The 19,841-nt window shown below is 35.6% G+C and overlaps 1 protein-coding gene and 1 long non-coding RNA gene across 4 annotated transcripts in view; one reads left to right on the forward strand and one right to left on the reverse strand.

The window, feature by feature from the left end:
- The window catches only part of LOC136027163 (progranulin-like), a 50,532-nt gene that overhangs the window by 11,197 nt on the left and 19,494 nt on the right, over window positions 1-19,841 (forward strand). For both annotated transcript variants that reach the window (XM_065704162.1, XM_065704161.1), the window contains exon 3: window positions 15,858-16,010. In XM_065704162.1, coding sequence (XP_065560234.1) covers window positions 15,858-16,010 — 153 coding nt within the window. The remainder of the gene's footprint in view (window positions 1-15,857; window positions 16,011-19,841) is intronic.
- The window catches only part of LOC136027164 (uncharacterized), a 57,008-nt gene continuing 52,987 nt past the window's right edge, over window positions 15,821-19,841 (reverse strand). For both annotated transcript variants that reach the window (XR_010617510.1, XR_010617511.1), the window contains exon 3: window positions 15,821-16,177. This is a non-coding gene — a long non-coding RNA (uncharacterized LOC136027164). The remainder of the gene's footprint in view (window positions 16,178-19,841) is intronic.

Below are 19,841 nucleotides of genomic sequence, written 5' to 3' on the forward strand. Positions count from 1 at the left end.
GCCTATAAATCATCAACTATATGAGATGATGGGGAATAACCAAAATATTCTAAGATACGGCACTATTAGGAATAAAATGAGATCCCGTGGAACTAAAATGGACGAATATCCTACAACTTTAGATTAAAAAATAATGTTCGTATATTTTATAGGCCTACAATCGGCGTTTCTTTACTTTTAAGAGCCAATAATGTCTAAAATAATGTGTTTTAAAGAATAACGTTCTTTTTAAAAATAATATTCATACATTTTATGGGCCTACAATCGATGTTTCTTTACTTTTAAAGGCCAATAATGTTTAAAATAATGTGTTTTTAAGAATAATGTTCTTTTTAAAAATAATGTTCATACATTTTATAGGCCTACAATCAGTGTTTCTTTACTTTTATAGGCCAATAATGTTTAAAATAATGTGTTTTTAATAATAATGTTCTTTTTTAAAAATAATGTTCATACATTTTATAGGTCTACAATCGGTGTTTCTTTACTTTTAAAGGCCAATAATGTTTAAAATGATGTGTTTTTAAGAATAATATTCTTTTAAAAATAATGTTCATACATTTTATAGGCCTACAATCGGTGTTTCTTTACTTGTAAACCCAAACTGTTATCTGCTTTGTAACCTAACAAATTCCAATTCGTATAGTGTTAAAATGATATTGCCTCAAGGTGTTGTTGCCAATTATACATGTTTTCAACTTCCTTTTTAAATCTGGTCTTAATGCTAAGGAGATGTCAACATTCTTAATGATATTCTGGCAAACCCCTCAAGGAGTGCTTAAGCCAATGAGAAAGGAGGAAATCTTGAATACTAAGAATTATTGCTAAAAATCATCTGTTATAACTACAAACTTAAGAATCTTTGGGATTATTTGTCGGTATAAGATCTACAAAACGACACAAAAATCAAGGCTATATGATTAGTACAACCCTTTTAAACAGTAAAGGAAGAATATCTTAAATGGCAAATTTTAAAGGAAACTGATGATAATAAAATAAAAATTCACGGCCAAAATTTTTGAAATCTTATGGCAAATAGAGAGGCTACTTTACAATTCTCTACGTCTTCTAAAAGTAATTTTATTGCTACTTTTAAAAATTAGAGGTGCCCCCACTAATTAATTTTTTATGAAGCTCTAAAGAAAAAAAATGCAAATTTGTTCGGCCTATTCATGTCAAAGTTTTCAATGAAGCCACAGTAATTTTTTCATCAAAGAATCTGCTCGTGTCTGTTGTTAATACGCATTTCCCTGCTATAGGAAAATAGCATTGGCTTCAAACCTCGGAGATCCACTTTAAGGCTGGACGGACTCGGAAAGAATCTTCCTATACCTCCCATGTTAAACATTTGGAGTTTGCCTGACGTTCCTGAATTAGTGATTTTGGCGGTTTTTATGTCAATAGAAGTAAAAAAATCTGGTGAATATTTTGGCATAATCCAATCTTAATGCCGACAATTATTTTTTTTTTTATAATTCCAAAATAATTATAAAACCTGTTTCGGGTTTGCATTCTAGATTGCTATGCTTGACGTTGTTGTTGTGGGTATCAAAAAATAGAGCAAAAAATTTTATATTCATCAATAAGAAGCTTTTTTCTATAATATATACCTCCTGGCCGCAGTCCCTTCAAATACTTTACATATTTGTGTTCCGAAATCAAAATTTCCCCTCAAAAGGTTAGATTGAGCTGTAATCGGAGCATCTAAGAATGCAAAAATTACACCAAGGGGCTAACCACTCGGATTGTTCAGGAGCGATTCAGTCAAGCATTATTTAGTTCTAACCTGTTTAAACAGAGTTTAGAGAAGAAGTAAGGTGCAGACACCAAACTGCCGGTTAATGAATATATAAGAAAATTGTATTGTATAAATAATTAAGGATAAGCTACGTCTAATCCTAGAGATAAATTGAACACAGCACAAGGGCCGAATAAGAAGCAATGGTTTTATTTTAAAAAGATTGATCTATCGTTTTGGTTTAATTAAAATAAATTCAGGACAAATTTGTGTATTGTAGTATAAGTACAATTTTGCATAATCTTCGTACTGAAATAAGAATTAAAAATATATAAAACAAGCTAATTAATAACTAATGAATGAAACAAAATAACGAATGAACGAAACAAAATGTCCCCGGAATATTTAAATTTGTTATAGCAAAACCCGAGTCTTGCTGTAGAACTACCAAAGCAAACTACAAAAGCAGTCAATGACCAGTCTCAAGTCCAAGGCCTTTCCAAGAAACAATCCCACTCCTTGGTAAATAAACCCCAATAAAAATTACCCATACTAAAGCAGTCAAATGACCAGTCTCAAGTCCAAGGCCTTTCCAAGAAACAATTCAACCCTTTAGTAAGTGAACCCCGATAAAAATGGTCAAAATCCTAATAAAGTTCTTATATAGTTCTTGTTATTGACCACAGTAACATGGGAAAAAAAAAAGAAATATACGAGGGCTCCATTTGCCAAATGTGCAGGCCCATCGTGAAAAGTTGAAATTAAATTATCGGGCTAGAGGCAGACCGCGTTTACCAAAATATATGTTAGAAGACTTAACGGATGCTTCGGTTCACGACGAATCAAGTTCCGAAGGAATTGGAACAAATTCCCCTTTTGTGTTGAAAGTTATCACTTCTGGAAGAAATTTGGGGTCAGACCTTCTAAAAGGCTCACGCTGGATTGTGGATCTGCCTTACCTTTTTGAGAATTATGAAAACCTCGTGATTCGCCACATGTAAGTTTTTTCTTTGTCTTTCATTTTACGTCATTGATTTACTGCTATCAAAATTATTAGGATGGGGAATTATTCTGAGTTGCAATTAATACAACTTGTACCTTATTAATTCTTGATAATTGTCTTTTCTGCTATAGAGAAAGAATGTTCGATAACTTTTAAAGATATTTTCATCCCAAAACAACAGAACGCTCCGACGGTATCTACTTAGATTAGTTTAATTTCACTATTGTTGGTTTTACCAACAATTTAAAGCTTATATAGAATAGTCGGCAGTTGTTTCGCTATTTCTTTAGCAATCTCATCTTCGTTTAGACAAGACAAGATTTATTTCTACAAAACGGCTATCACAAGCCCAAAAGGGCCAAATTCACATTTTAGTCTCAATAAAAAAATAAAAAAAAAAATGGTGAATGCCAATCAGTAATAAATATCAAACCAGATTAAACTCATAAAATTGCAATCAGTAAAAAAGTCAAGCCATAAAAAGTCTTAAATTAAAACCGGGAAAACAAATTTAAACAAAATGACAATTTAGTTTACCTTGCAAGAATTGTAAAGTTTGCAGTTGCAAAATAAGCATTAAAACTATAAGTTAAAAGTGGAGCGATAAGAGCGAAGGGTTAGTAATTTAAAATTTCAAATATGTGAAGGATGAACGTTCTTCTATATCTTTCAGTGGAAACTCTTATTTGGGCAAGAAGGGGGATTTTTGTTGAATTAGAACGTGGGGCAGTGGCGAATGCAGGGGGCACCCTCCCCCTGACATAGTAGTAGATTTGTGGTTGGGACCGCTTGCTCTGGTTCTTTTAGGGACGAATTTTTTTTTATGTTTGGTTTTTAATAGTCGAGTTTTTAGTAAGTTTTTAGTTATTAAGGCTGTTTCTTTTTGCAAACAAGTTTGAAACAAGGTTTCAGTTACTTTTTACAGTCTCTATTAGATTTTTATTAATGACACATGTCCCCAAAAAGTATTTATTTAAATTCAAGTTTATCGAGGGGATCTGTCCGTATTACCACAAATGCCAACTGGGAGGCGAAAATTTTCATTCGTAAGAAGGGGAGATTTAAAATTCTGACTTAATCCGCTGCTAATAGCAACAATAAGAAAGTATTATATTTCTATTTCTTTGTTCTATTTTTCCTGCTACACCATCAAACGAACTATTACTTAATGTTTAATCAAAAATTAGTTCTAAAGAATGTATGATACCAAAATATGGTACTAATTTTTTTTTTTTTGACAATACAAAGTTTCAGTAACTCGCTATAGTCGCCAGAAGTGCAAATGCTAAAAATTATGCAGAAAAGATTTAATATATTATTTTTTTGTAGAGGGTGAACAACCTTTTAATTGTGTTTTATGGCGAGGTGGTTCTTATAAACTTACTTTTTTTGTATCAATATTTCTAATTGACTTTAATTTCAATAGAACTCATCAGATTTTATATTAAATTAAAGTCCATGTCCACTACCTACCCACGACTTAGAAATTGTTGCAGTCCCCTTTAAATTGTTGGTATTTCTTTGTCCACAAGTTTATCGGAGTAACCTTTCATGTACACCCCCCCCCAAAAAAAAAATCCTAGATCCGCCCCTGACGTGGCGGGTGGGTAAATATTCACTAGAGAAAGGAGAAGTAGTACAAGGGTTATGCACGATATTGTTGGCAAAATAATAAGGAAATTTGTACTCTCATTTCCTTAAGGGTGACTAGATTTGCTCTCCGAAGAAGGGAAATGTAAGGCCCTTTACCCTGTTTGAAAATAATTCTTAGACACGTTTTTTGAACTGCCTCTATTCTGTCCCACAATTCATTGGACATGCCAGAATGGCAAACAGAGAAACAGAAAAAAAGCACAAAAAAATGTATTAATCCAAAAACGTTCAGAAATAAAATGAAAAAAAACAAGTTTTTGAACTGAAAGTAAGGAGCGACATTACAACTTAAAACAAGCAGAAATTACTCTTTATATTAAAAGGTTTTCTCCCTTCTCAACGCTCTGCTCCTCACGCTAAAGTTTTTTACTGTTTTAAAAAGTAAACTTAAGAAAAAGAGTCAAACTTTAGCATAAAGAGCAAGGTGTTGAGGGAGGAAAAGCCCCTTTGATATACGGAGTAATTACTGTTCGTTAATTTTGCTCCTTACTTTCAGTTAAAAAACTTCTTTTTATCATTTTTTTTTCCAACATAAAGCAAACTTACCAGTAGAGGTAATTTCGAACAGTTCGTGGTAACGAACTGTAGTAAGGAGCGACCCGGCTCAATAGTAACCAAAGCTCTAAAAAACAGAATTTTGATATCAGAACATCTCAAGAATCGCACTGTTATGCCGATTTTAAATATGTGAGTTTCATCATCAAGTTTAGTCTTACCCATCAAAAGTTACGAGCCTGAGAAAATTTACCTTATTTTCGAAAATGAGGGAACCCCCCTAAAAGTCATTTAATCTTAAAGAAAGTAACACCATCAGATTCAGCGTATCACAGAACCTTATTGTACAAGTTTCAAGCTCCTATCTACAAGAATGTAGAATTTTGTATATTTGCCAAAACACAAATTTCAGATGCGTGTTTATTTATTTAATTCTTTTTTCCAAGGGTGATTGTACCGACCCAGTGGTCTTAAAATTTTGCGAGAGGGCTCATTCAAATGGAAATGAAAAGTTCTAGCGCCATCAAAATCCTGATATAGCCATTTTATTCAGCATAGTTGAAAAACCTTATAACTATGTCTTTCAGGACGACTTACTCCCCCAAAGTCCCCATGGGAGAAGCTGCAAGTTAAAAACTTTGACCAGTGTTTGCACATAGTAATGATTATTGGGAAGTGTACAGACGTTTTCAGTGGGATTTTTTGGTTGGAAGGAGGGGTTGAGAAGAGGAGGTTATGTTGGGGAAACTTTCCATGGAGGAATTTGTCATGGGGAGGAAAATTTTCCATGAATGGGAGGGGGCAGGATTTTCTAGCATGATTTAAAAAAAAACAATGAAAAAATAAATATGAAAAAGTGTTTTCAACTGAAAGTAAGGACCAGCGGTAAAACTTAAAAAGAACAAAAAATATTACACATATAAGGGGTTCATTTCCTCCTAATCTCTCACTCTTTACGCTAAAGTATTTTTTAGTAATTTCAATTATTTATTCTACGGCCTTTGTGATTCAGGGGTCATTCTTAAGGATTTAGGACAAAATTTAAGCTTTAGTGTAATGAGCGAGGTATTGACAAGTGGGCGAGCCCCCTTATATACGTAATAGATACCTGCGAATATAGAAGTTCGTTAGGTAAGCTAATTCGTAAGTTACGTATATTTTTACTAATGAAAACCATCGTAAAAACTAAAAGCTCTAGTTGCCTTTTTAAGTAGCAAAAAATTGGAGAGCTTCTGGGCCTCCTTCCCCGCTTATTTTTCTCAAAATCGTTCGATCAAAATTATGAGAAAGCCGTTTAGCCAAAAAAATAAAAATTCAAATTTCGTTTTAATTATTCATCTGCGCAGAGCCGAAATCAAAACATGGATTAGCTAAAAAAACGTTCAGAAATTAAATAAAAAACGATTTTTTTTTAATGAAAGGAAGGAGTAACATTAAAACTTAAAACGGACAGAAATTACCCAGTATATGAAAGGGGCTGTTCCCTCCTCAACGCGCCACTCTTTACGCTAAAGTTTTTACAGTATTAAACAGTAGATCTTTTAAATTATATTTTTGGTAAAAAATAAGGAGAGGGGCACATTTGAAGGAAGGCCTAAAAATTCAGAAAAGAACTTAAAACAAACATAAGTAGCTACTTATGATATTCCTAAGAGCGAATGCTTTGCTATACCCCACCCCTCGCCCCTCTTTAAGCGACAGTTTATAGCCCATTATATATTTCCCCATTACATTTTGAAATAGCCCCACTTTTTACTTCTGTATTAATTTATGACGAAAGCTAATCAATCGGCGGAAAAAATGAGTCGCGCTATTCTGAAATAAATAAAAAAAAAACAAGTTTTTTCAACTGAAAGTAAGGAGCAACATTAAAACTTAAAACGAACAGAAATTACTCCGTATATGATAGGGGCTGTTCCCTTCTCAACGCCTTGCTTTCTACGCTAAAGTTTGACTCTGTCTCACAACTCTCCATTTAAAAAAAAAAAACTTGCCATTTTGAAAAATAAAAAAATATACTATGACGTTTAGGGGTGTTTCCCCTTATTTTCCAAACTCGTAACTCGAAGAAGAGGGGGATATGTTGGGGGAACTTTCCTTGGAGGAATTTGTCATGGGGGAAGAAAATTTTCATGAAGGGAGCCCAGGATTTTCTAGTATTATTTAAAAAAAATAATGAAAAAATAAATACGAAAAAGCTTTTTTCAACTGAAAGTAAGGAGAAGCATTAAAGCTTAAAACGAACAGAAATTATTAAGCATACGATAGGCTCACCTCCTCCTAATACCTCGCTCTTTACGCTAAAGTATTTTTAGTAATTTCAACTATTTATTCTACGGCTTTTGTGATTCAGGGGTCATTCTTAAGAAATTGGGACAAAATTTAAGCTTTAATGTAAAGAGCGAGGTACTAACGAGGGGTGAGCCCCTTCGTATACGTAATAAAAACATGAGAATACAGAAGTTAGTTACGTAAGCTAATTTGTAAGTTACGTATATCTTTTACTAATAAAAAGATTCGTAAAAAATTAAAATTTTTAGTTGCCTTTTTAAGTAAAAAAAAATCGGACGGCAACTAGGCATCCTCCCCCGCTCCATTTTTTCTCAAAATCATTCGATCAAAACTATGCGAAAGCACTTTAGACAAAAAAATAAATACTAAAATTTCGGTTTAATTATTCATCTGCGGAGAGCCAAAATCAAAACATGCATTGATTCAAAAACGTACAGAAATTAAATAAAAAAAAAAAACAGTTTTTTTAACAGAAGTAAGGAACGACATTAAAACTTAAAACGAACAGAAATTACTTCGTATATGAAAGGGACTGCTTCCTCATCAACGCCCTCACTCTTTACGCTAAATTTTTTACTGTTTTAAAAAGTAGAGTTAAGAGAAAGAGTCAAACTTTAGCGTAAAGAGTGGGGCGTTGAGGAGGAAACAGCCTCTTTCATATATGGGATAATTTCTGTTCGTTCTAAGTTTTAATGTTGCTCCTTACTTTCATTTAAAATACTTGTTTTTTTATCTAATCATTAAAAAGTACGGATAAAGGTTCTGAAAGAATGTCTGCAAAGGCTTTAAAGGATTTGAGAAATAAACTAGCTAATTTGATCCTCCTAACTCATAAAAGCATATTGGTATTTTTAATCGTACTAATAAGAACTTTGTGAATTACTCGAATAAAAATTTAAATGATAGTTGAGATGCAACTGAATTTGGGGCACGGATTTTTACTTTGAATTTGATTTTAGGGAGTCAAGTGAGACTTAATTTTCTTGGAATTTGGTTAGTAATTTCCGTTGGAATTTGGTAAATCGACACGGGTCTGTTTAGAGGGCATTTCCTGTCATGCCCCAAAGGATTTTGTAAAGTTTTGAAATACTTGGCTTTCCTGATTGGTAGTTCCAGGACAGTTTTTGGCTTGGTTACATACATAAATAAAATTGGGTGGTTTAATCTGACAATGAAATACAAAAAACTTTCGGTTAGATCGTATAATTTCCAAATCTCGCCCATTTCTAGCTATATTTTATATTTTATTTCATATTTTAATTACCCTACATCGCTCACTACTCTACATACTACCTATCCTTTTTGAAGCTTATAGCACTTTCCTTTCTACCAAAACAATAAAATCGCTACTTTACTATTTTACTTCCTCACAACCAATTAGCATTTTATTTACAGGTGCCAAGATATCAATTTGGTTTCAAATATGATGTTTTCTAAAGAACATAGAGCTGGATTGCGCTCAAGACTCATCTTCAAATGCGAATCATGTCATGAGGAAGCCACAATTCACACAGAAAAACCCCTTGCTCCTAGAAGGCTTAAAAAAAAAGACTCAACGAAAACCGTAGTCAAAAAACGGAAAAGGACTGATTTTGATAGTGTGAATACTATCAGAAAGAAACACAAAACAGAAATAGGAACAGTAAGTGTCAACAAAGAGGTAGTGGTTGGTGCAATAAATGGTGGAATGACTCACGCCCAGGTTCAAGAGCTTTTCTCTACCATTGGAATAAATATCCCGTCTCAAAAAGTCTTTACAAAATTTGAGAAAGAAATTTGCGTAGAATTGGAAAAAGTTCTCTATGACTATCTTATCGAAAATGGGAAAACCGAGCGAAGGATGGCACTGGAAGCAGGTGAGAAAATTCACCCAAATGGAGCTGTAGAGACATGTGTTATAGTTGATGGAAGCTGGTGTACACGAAGTTATGGGAATAGATATCGTGCACTCTCAGGCTGTGGAGTGGTGATAGGTTTCTATTCGAAGAAACTCTTAAATCTAGGAATTAGGAACAAATATTGCTGTACTTGCGTGAAATACAGGCATCAAGTTAATAGATCTGTTCCTGAACATACATGTTTTATGAACTGGCAGGGGCCCAGTACAGGTATGGAGTCAGATATATTAGTTGACGCATTCCGAATAGCAACATCCATGCACAATCTAAGATATACTCGATTTGTTGCCGACGGCGATTCAAGTACCAATTCTGAAATTATAGCAAGGGTACCATATGGCAGAAATGTAGAAAAAATTGAGTGTGCTAATCATGCGTGCAAATGCTTGAAAAACAGACTATATAAGAAGCAGCATGAAAATGCCGAATGCAGAAGATTTCTTAGTGCCGCAATAATAAAGAAAATGTGTGATTTTGCCAGAAATGCAATTGTATGTGCCACCACAGAGAAGAAAAGCGTGAAGGATCTCATCAGTGCGCTGAAGGCAATTCCTCTACATTTTTTCCGTGGCGACCATAGATTTTGTCCTACACGCTGCTCGTTCTCCGGGAAAGTTCTACAGGTCAATCCTGAAGACACCCCTAGCAACATCTTTCTCAGCCATGTGTATTCAGCCTTTGATACGCTGACCAGAAGGGCTCGTCTACTGATAGGAAACCACACGAGCAACCTGGCAGAATATTTTATGAGCATAGTTGCAAGGCTTATAGGTGGCAAAAACATCATGGTTAGCCAAAGTGCGCGATATACCACCCGTGTTAAAGCAGCAGGAATCCGATTTACGAAAGGTCACTCAGCTCGCCTTGAAATATTTCGAAGAACTGTAGGATCTACACCAAGTAGGCAGTTGAAAAAACTTGCACAACAGCGGGCCATGACTACTGCTCGACGTAAAAAACTGTCTGCTAAAAAGCGCCTTTTCACTAATGCTTCCACAAAACTCCCTTCAAAAGAAATCAGGGAGCCAACCGGAGCAGACAAAAACTACGGCTCGAACGCAACTGCTCCGGATCTTGATTGCAGTGCGCTCGAAATTGCAAAAACAGATTTTTTGACTCGTCTCCAATGTACTGCAACAGATATCCTCAGTATCGAAAAAGCCACTAGGCTTCAGAGAAATTCTATCGATAATAGCTGGATAGAATACAGAAAAAACAGAATTACAGCTTCCGTAGCTGGTGCTGTTTGTAAAAGGCGGTTGAAGACTGTGGGCTCATTAGTTCAGCAGCTCCTGTATCCCAGAAACCGCCAAACAAAGGCAATGGAGCATGGTCAGATGTATGAGCCTGTAGCTATTGCAGCTTTTGCAAAGAAAATGGGTTGCATTGTGAACTCTGCTGGGCTTTTCATTCACAAGGAATATGGGTTTCTAGGGGCCAGTCCGGACGGGAGAGCAATTTTTCCTTCGGGTGAGAAGGCTCTTTTGGAGGTGAAGTGCCCTTTGACAGCAAAAGGGCTTACATTGGAAGAGTGGATAGCGCTTAAAAAAATACATGTCTAGAAAAGAAAGTTAATAGTGAAATAAAGCTGAAAAGAACACATGACTACTATTACCAAATTCAAATGCAATTGGAATGTTGTGACATTGATTTTGTATACTTTGTAATATTTTTAGGGGAAGAGGAATTATATTATGAAAAGATTGGTCGTGACCGTGAATTCTGGTCTAACAAAATGCTGCCAAATCTAAAAAAAATTTATTTTGAGGCACTGTTACCCGAAATTGTCGACGGAAGGTTGCCAAGAAGTATGGAGATACGAGAACCGTTTATTTAAATCCAACTGTGCTAGGTATGGGTAGTTATCATGTGTCATTACAGTCTTATCCGAATACAAATTCAGATATACAAATACTCAAGCAACAATCTAACTTTAGAATATTTTTTAATGAACCTGTATGGATAAGCTAAATAAAAAGAACAAGTTTTTTTTAACTGAAAGTAAGGAGCGACATTAAAACTTAAACGAACAGAAATCACTTCGTATATGAAAGGGGCTGCTCCCTCCTCAACGCCCCGCTCTTTACGCTAAAGTTTTTTACTGTTTTAAAAAGTAGAATTGAGAGAAAAAGAGTAAAACTTTAGCGTAAAGACGGGGCGTTGAGGAGGAAGCAGCCCCTTTCACATACGAAGTAATTTATATTCGTTTTAAGTTTTAATGTTGCTCCTTGCTTTCAGTTAAAAACATGTCTTTTGTCATTTAATATCTGAACGTTTTTGAACTAATGCATGTTTTGATTTTGGCTCTCCACAGATGAATAATTAAAACGAAATTTCATATTTATATGGCTTTCTCATAATTTTGACAGAATCACTTTGAGAAAAAAGGTGCAGGGGAGGAGGCTTAGTTGCCCTCCAATGTTTTGGTTACTTAAAAAGGCAACTAGAACTTTTAATATTTTACGAACGTTTTTGCTAGTAAAAGATCTACATAACTTACGAGTTAGCTTACGTAACGAACTTCTGTATTCTGTTAGTGTTAAATTTTAATGCTGCTCCTTACTTTCAGTTGAAAAAACTGTTTCATATTTATTTTTGTATTGTTCTATTTTGAAATAAGGCTAGAAAATCCTGCGCTCCCTTCATGGAAATTTTCTTCCCCTATGACAAATTCATCCATGGAAAGTTCCCCCAACATAACCCCCTGTTCTCACCCCCCCCCCAAACCAAAAATCCTCCTGAAAACGTCTGTACATTTCCCAATAACCATTACTATATAAACACTGATCAAGGTTTGTAACTTGTAGCCCCTTCCACGGGGATTCTGGTGGAATAAGTCGTCCCCAAAGACACAGTTATAAGGTTTTTCGACTATGCTGAATAAAATGGCTATCTCAGAACTTTAATCGGGTGACTGTGGGAAAATAATTAGCGTGGGAAGAGCTGGATCAGGTGACGTCATGTTTCTGTGTCGGCTGACGTCATGTTTTCGACTGACGAAATTACAGACCGGGACATCGGGACACAAATGACGACCGGGACACCGGCACAAAGGGAATATAAATGACGACCGGGACACAAGGAATGTTCGATTAGCAATCACCATCAACAAAGCACCGGGACACAAATGACGACCGGGACACAGGGAGTATAAATGATGACCAGGACATAAGTAAAAAAAATTAAAAACTAAAAAAAGGTAAAAACTACAAAAAAACTAAAAAGAAAAAAAACTAAAAACTAATAAAAAACTAAAAAAGCTAAAAAGCTAAAAAAAAAACTAAAAAAGAAAATAGAATGAAAACAGAAAAAAAAATGAAAAATAAAGGAGAAAAACAAAACTAAAAAAAAAGAAAAAAAACTAAAAAAAGGTAAAAAACTAAAACCTAAAAAAAGACCAATTCAAAAACGAATGTATATACAGACCGGGACACAAATGACGACCGGGACACAGGGAATATAAATGACAACCAGGACACTCAAAGAGAAATTACAGACCGGGACACCGGAACACAAATGACGACCGAGACAAAAATGACGACCGGGACACCGCGACACAGGGAATATAAATTACGACCGCGACACTCAAAGAGAAATTACAAACTGGGACACCGGGACACAAATGACGACCGGGACACAGGGAAACAACAACAACGGGGACGCCGGGGGGCACAGGGGGATATATAAATGACGACAGGGACACAGGGAATGTTCGATTAGCAATCACCATCAACAAAGCTCAAGGGCAATCATAAGAATAATGAGGTATAGATTTGAACTCAGATTGTTTTTCCCATGGACAATTATATGTTGCATGTTCAAGAGTCGGTAAACCTGATAATCTATTTATATGCACAGACAATGGGACAGCCAAGAATGTTGTACATTCGCAAGTTTTACGTAGTTAAAATATATATATATATATATATATATATATATATATATATATATATATATATATATCTATCTATATTCACAGGTGGGACACAGGGACGCAACTACAATGGCGCGTAACTAATATGGCGCGTAACGACTTGCGCGCGCGGGGGGCTTGGGGGGGCGAAGCACCCCCACCAACTAGGTGTTGGGGTGGCGCGAAGCGCCACCCCAACAGCTAGTATATTTATAAAAATAGGAAATGAAAACATTCCCATTGAAATTAAAGCAAAGTTCCTGGTAGTACGTGTCTCCCCCTCCCACTGGAAATATCTTGGCGTTTTTTGTCTTCTAACTTTGAAAAGGATCCCTATTCCAAAAGTTGCTCAGTTTAATCACATAAGTTGGATTCTTGACTGAAAACTAAGTTTTAGCACTGATATCCATGCATTATAAAGACTGTTATGTGAGTAGTTAAAGGCTTGGTATTGCGTGAAATTATTTTATGAAAGCTACAGAAGAAATAAATTAGGCAGCAAATTGACTATGATTTTTTAGCTTATTGTGATAAGATCTACTACTACTACTAACAGTAACTCAATGCAGCACTAGGCCACCTGAGACTAACACAGCTTCGCATGCTCCTCTTCCATCCCAATGTATTCAAAGCTTCATTCTTTACCCTCTCCCAAGAAGTTACACTTTTCTTTAAATCCTTTTTACGACCTCTTCTCAGCCCATTTGGGGACGACCTTCTTTTCGTTTGGCCCTGATTGAATGGCCGAAAAAACTATTTTTGGCAGTCTGTCATTCTTTATCTGCAGAACGTTTCCTAGCCATCTCAACCTTTCTCTCATTGTGAAAGTGGGATAGACATTTCATACAGCTTGTTATTTCATATACGGTTAGTCAAACGGGTACTCAAAACTGTTTGTTGACAATTTCTCTCGAAAACATAGAAAAAAATCTTCCTCAATCTTCCAAATCGCTGTAGCTTCGAATATTTTAGTCTTGGTTCACAAACTTATCTTTCTATTCTTTCAAACTTTTTTCAATTGTGAACTTCACCCTGGGCCTTGGCTATTCTATTTTTTACACATTTATTGCATTCATCATCTTTACTAATAATGTTATTCACGTAAGTGGAGCTATTCGCTTGATCACTCTTCTCGTTACGCATCTTAACGTTTGAAAAAAAAACGTTTACTTTAATTGAATAGGAATATGCTTCCCTTTTTTAGGCTAGAATTTTTTTTGTGCAGAGAAACCTTCTGCCCCTCCTTTTCCTTCCATGGTTACTAATAACACAGTTTTTTAACAAAAGATAAAATTCACTACCCAGTTGAGTGAGCCCCCTCCATAGTTTCTTCGACCACCTTTCCCATAAAAACCTTTCTTAACAGTTAGGAACTTGTATAGCTTAAAGTCCTTGCCCTGGGGGCTGGAGGGGGTGCTGTGAAACCCGGAGGCATGGTATGTGACCTTTGGACTATTTTGAACAAAATGGGTGTATCAAAATCCTGATCGCATGTGGTTGGGGGTGCGGCTCGTTGCCCTCCAATCACTTTTGACTTTTAAAAAGGGCGTTGGAACATTTAATTTGCAATCGAATGAGCTCCCTTCGAAGTGTATGTGACCAACCCTTCCATATGAAGTACCTCTGGAAAAAAATATTAATATATAAAACCCGTGTGGCTCTTTAATGGCAACGCTATAAAATTGCCTCTGACTTAAACGATTGAGTAGAACTTTTAATTTCACTTCCAATGAACATCTGGAACTATCCAAGGGGAATTTTCCGTGGGGGTTGCCTAGACCCCAATTTTGTAGACTTATCATGAAAATAAAGTCAAATTATTGCCAAGCGTAAAACTACCAAAAAATAATCATCTATAAATAAATGAGACCCAAAACGAACAGAAATTATAATAAATAATCAAGTTAAATCTAAAACGATCAGAAACTAAGATGAGTAGGGCTGACGATCTCCGTGCCTTCTGAAGACCCTAACATAATTTGGACTTAACTAAAACAAAATACACTTTAAATATTTTCACTTTTTTAGCTTTAAAAATTCAAAATTATTAAAACTTTAAGGAATTAATATCGGTATATGTATATTAAACTGTTAATCCATATTCATTTGTTGTTTCTTCCTGAATATTGGCTATGACGGTGTTGTTTCTTTTTTTGATATTACGAGAAATAGAAACATTCAGCTGGAATTAGGATTGTTTTCAGTTAAGTGCAAATTTATATCATGGTCTTCAGAAACTATGGGGGGTGTCAGCCCTACTCATCTTAATATCTTCTCGTTTTTGAGTTTACTCGGTTATTCATTGTAATTTGTGCTTGTTTTGTGTTGCATTTAATTATTGAGTTTTACGCTTAGAAAATTTTAAAAATGACGCCTTAAATTTGACTGAATTGTCAATCAAGATTTATATACTTGCAAGTTGAACATTTATCATCTCGAGAAATTGCTTAATCGGCGCAGTAAATGTGCTTAATTTCTATTTTATCATCAGGTGTGAATATTGTGTATTTTATATTAAATTCAATAGCAAATTTATTAAATTTTTCGCAGTTTTGTTTACTGTTATTTCTCTATCTTAAAGCTTTTTTACGTCGTTTTGACAGTTACTAAAGAAGCGCTTATGTCCTGTGGTGGCGCAGTGGGTTTGACCTTAGCTTGGTAATACGGGACCCAGAGATCAAATCATGCTTCAGTAATGCACTGCAGGGCCGACTCAGGAACCTGAGTAGTCTTTAAGCGTCGTTAATCTGATACAATACAGAAGTGCTTATGAAAAAAAAATAGGTGACTTCAGATACCAGTTTGATTAAGTCTACAAACAGCAGAGGAATTCTAAATACTTCTAATGTGTTTTCTTTTTTTTAGGCCAGAACAGGTCCTTCCAATATACAGAGTTTCAATTCAATAATCAATGTTACTTCCGTGATATGTCCAGATGGTCAATATCAGTGCCCTGATCATACAACATGTTGCCCATTTGGAAATAATAATCAATTTGGATGCTGTCCTTTTGAAAACGTACGGTTCTTTTGTTCCTTTTACATATTGTTGCATGAAACAGCATGATTTCTGAAGAATTATCGTCTGTTGTATGATCTGCCTACCCATACAATCGTCAGCTGTTTCTCTGGTCATTGACACTTCGCTTATCATCTAATCAATGATTGGGCCACGAATCTTGTTATCTAAAAAAAGGAATTATATAATTTTGTGTAACAGTCCTTTTATCACGTACACGTGAAAAAGGGGGGAGGGTGCTTTGGGGCTGCACTAATACAACAAGTGCTAAAATAAAATAGAAATGAGAGTAGTAAATTGAAAATCGTCCCCAGAGAGCGGTTTTGTCGTAACTAAGGTTTTCAAAATTCCGAGAAAAACGACTTTGAAATTTTGCCTTTGCTGGAACTTACACGGAACAACCGATTTTCTTCGCAAATACATAAAAAAAATGAGAAAAAAATAACTAGGAAGGTCTCCCGAATAGGAGATGGAAAAGGTGAAGTTTTCATTGTCAAAACTTGGAATGGAATACAGATACGACAATCCACCCTTACCGAAATTTTAGTAAACTTAGATACGACAAAATGGTGTGGGCTGCCTATTCTTTTCACCATAAAGATACGACAAACGAGTTCTGATACAGCAATACTATTTGAAAAAGTAAAAAAAAATTACAAAAAACGTCAGAAACGTTCATTTTTTGTTTAGTTGCTTTGCCGGCCGCCGATTTGCTTCAATGGAATCCTCCTCTGGATAGGGATATCGCGCAGACAGAGAGGCTCCCAAACGTTCAGTATCCCCCTTGGCCTTGTAGTACTGTTCATTCTTGGTTTCAAAATACTTCTGGTCTTGGTTGGGGATGAACTTCAGGAGATACTTGACATCTTTGATTTTCGCATTAAATAGATCAATATTTTTGCCACAAAGTTTGGGAAAAACATGACGTTCAACAACACAGACATCAGAAGTGTTGGGACACTTTTTCACCGAAGTACATTCTTGTGATATAGTAGCCATTTACAAGTCTCCAGAGAAGGAAGTTTTTAACCAAACTCTCTTAGCGTCATCCTGACGGAACTCAAGTTGTTTTACCTTTGAATACGGTACCAATGTGTACTTGTACAGCTTTGCTGGCTTTTGAAAGTCATTGAACTTTTACTGGGTCATTTGCAGGACATTACAAGGATGTATCTCTCTTACTTTCAGTAACTTCCTCACCAGATCTAGTGGGAAAGACAGATCAAGGTGCTTTAGCCCCGCTCAATAGTGCTATGTACAACATCAACCTCCTGTATAGTCGAATGACCTGGTTCACAATACTTCATAACCACTTTTTCTAAGCGTAGAAATTTTCTTAAAACATCTTGGATGGCTAAGCTTATAATTGAGTTTGGGTTCTGGGACACGTAGGAGTCCGACTAAGTAATTAAGTGGCAGATATAAGGGTACGTATCAAGAGCTTTTTCCAGTATGGCCAATAGTCCACTAGCTATTTCTTTTGCTCCACGTCCAGCCTCAAACTTGGACCAAATACAATAGTATGCCTCATTGATTTTCTCTTCAGTCCTCCTCTGGAATGAAAGAATTGCCGTGAGGTTGAATGTACTTATCTTCCTTTCATAGAAAAAAGAAGAAACATTACCCCGGGGCAGCGAAAAAACATTCTCCAGATCAAAACAATCTAGAGGAATAGATAGGCTTGACCTGTCCACGTCACGTTCAATCTTGGTCTCAATTTTACTTTTCACATGAGCCTCATGCATGTATTTCATTTTTGGATCCATTTTATTTCTGTTTTCTTCACTTACACGTGTTTCCTCGCATACATCATATCGATCTGTTTTCAGAATATGAAATGACAAATTAAATTGCGTGTTGAAGAACACACTAACATCATTTCTTGCTAGTTCTCTGCAGTATTCCTGATACAGTTTGCGAATGTTTAGATTTGCCTCCAAGAATTTTTTGGTAGACTTGGCTCGATTATAATCGATTCAAAGCAGGGGAAAGATTCAATATGCTTTATCATTAGTTCAATGTCCTTGTTACTAGTTTTGTTTCAAGGTAGCTTTACTGCCTTTGGATTTAGCACTCCTGTTGTAGTAACATTTGAATGTGTGTAGTAAATTCTTCTCTCTGAAATATCAAGACTAGCCAAATAAAATTTCTTGCAAATCAAGACTGTTTTCGTGTTAACGACAAAATAATATTGCAGTGTGAAGCTCCTGCGCGTCTCCGCTTTCTTCTTGGTTTTAGTCTTAGTTGGAACGGTCTTAGTTGTTTTAAAGTAAAACATTTTCTTCATATCCTTACTTAGTCTCCAGAAATCACCAAAAATCTTTTGTCTCTCTTCAGAGGCAATAGCCTGACTGCAATTATAATGACAATCATTATTACAAACAACATCCTTCACTTTCTTCTCTGTCCCATGAGTTTTCTGGTTGTTGGGATTAATATATACAGTACCAGAGTTTACTGCTGCATTTATCTTTGTCTTAACCCAATTCTTCCTATCTGAAATTTGTTTTCTGGTCTTTGTACGTGAATTAGGATGATTCACTGTATTACTTTGACTATCTGGTTTGGTTGTTTCTTGTGCAGGTTCAGCATTATCGGGAATCTCCAGATGCTCCTGATTTTCTGCTTCCACTGAACTTTTTATGGCACTTGAACTAGAACCACAGCCAACACTGATATTAACCTCTAAAGATACATTAATTCACATTTTCTTGAAGAGCCTCAGCTACTTCCTGATCACAGTCTTGGAAATTTAGATCTGAAAGGCTGCTTGCATCTATTTCCGATCGATAGAGATGATCACTGCCTTTTTCTGAATCAGAAGATAGATCTTCCTCGGTAGAAAAAAAAATTATAGTTCAAGTCTTGAGTACACCAGTTAGAAAAGTTACTACATTCCAGCTTTCCATTCTAGGGAGGGGGGGGGGGATCTCGACAAAGATGGAGGGTGTGTACGAAAATTTTTCGGTATTTTTTAAACATATCTTTCGATCTTTTTTAAGTGTACAGATTCTATCTTATAAAATCCCTAAAACAACGTTAAAAGTGGAGTTTATAGTCCGTTTAGGCAGGAAGGGGGGGGATCTTCATAATAACATAATTGCAACACACCGTAAAGGAGAAGCACTCAAAGATCATTACTGTAGTTAGATGGTTGTCAAGCTCCTGTATGTTGTGTGTGGGTCAGATCACTTAGATCTTTAAGGGTGTGTCCAAGATTGTCAGCTGAACTACAGGGAGATCCAGACCTATTGCTTAACGGACAGGCTGCTGCATTACAAGGAAACATTACCAAAATATTATCATAGCCAAGATTTATTCTGACCACTGATACGCACCAAAAAATATAACAAATCAGGTATTTGATATTATCAAATTATACTCTATATATAAACAATCTATAATATATATATATAATATAAGATATAATATATATTATACCCTTGCAGCCAAATATTAGTCAATTCCACAAAAATGAGGTACCTGGATTCCTGTAAATATTGTGCAGCTTGTGCAGATGTAAATAATGTCCGTTTGGGTCTCATTGAGAAACTTTTACCAAATCGTTTCTTCTTCAAAAGTGTATGTCGACGGAGTTACGACAAAAATGCCCATGTAATTTTCCCATATGAGATACGACAAAACCGCTCTTAACAAAACGATAAAATGTGAGATGCGATAAACGAGAAATCTAACATTGAGGCCCTTCTAGCTGAGATACAATAAAATGGTTGACGGAATCGAATAGAGCAAAAAATTTCACATTAGATGGCAGTCCTAACTCCACTTCCTGAAAAAGTTGCAGATACGACAAAACCGCTCTCAGGGGAC

Source organism: Artemia franciscana, chromosome 5, assembly GCF_032884065.1.
Source record: "Artemia franciscana chromosome 5, ASM3288406v1, whole genome shotgun sequence".
NCBI lineage: Eukaryota > Metazoa > Arthropoda > Branchiopoda > Anostraca > Artemiidae > Artemia > Artemia franciscana.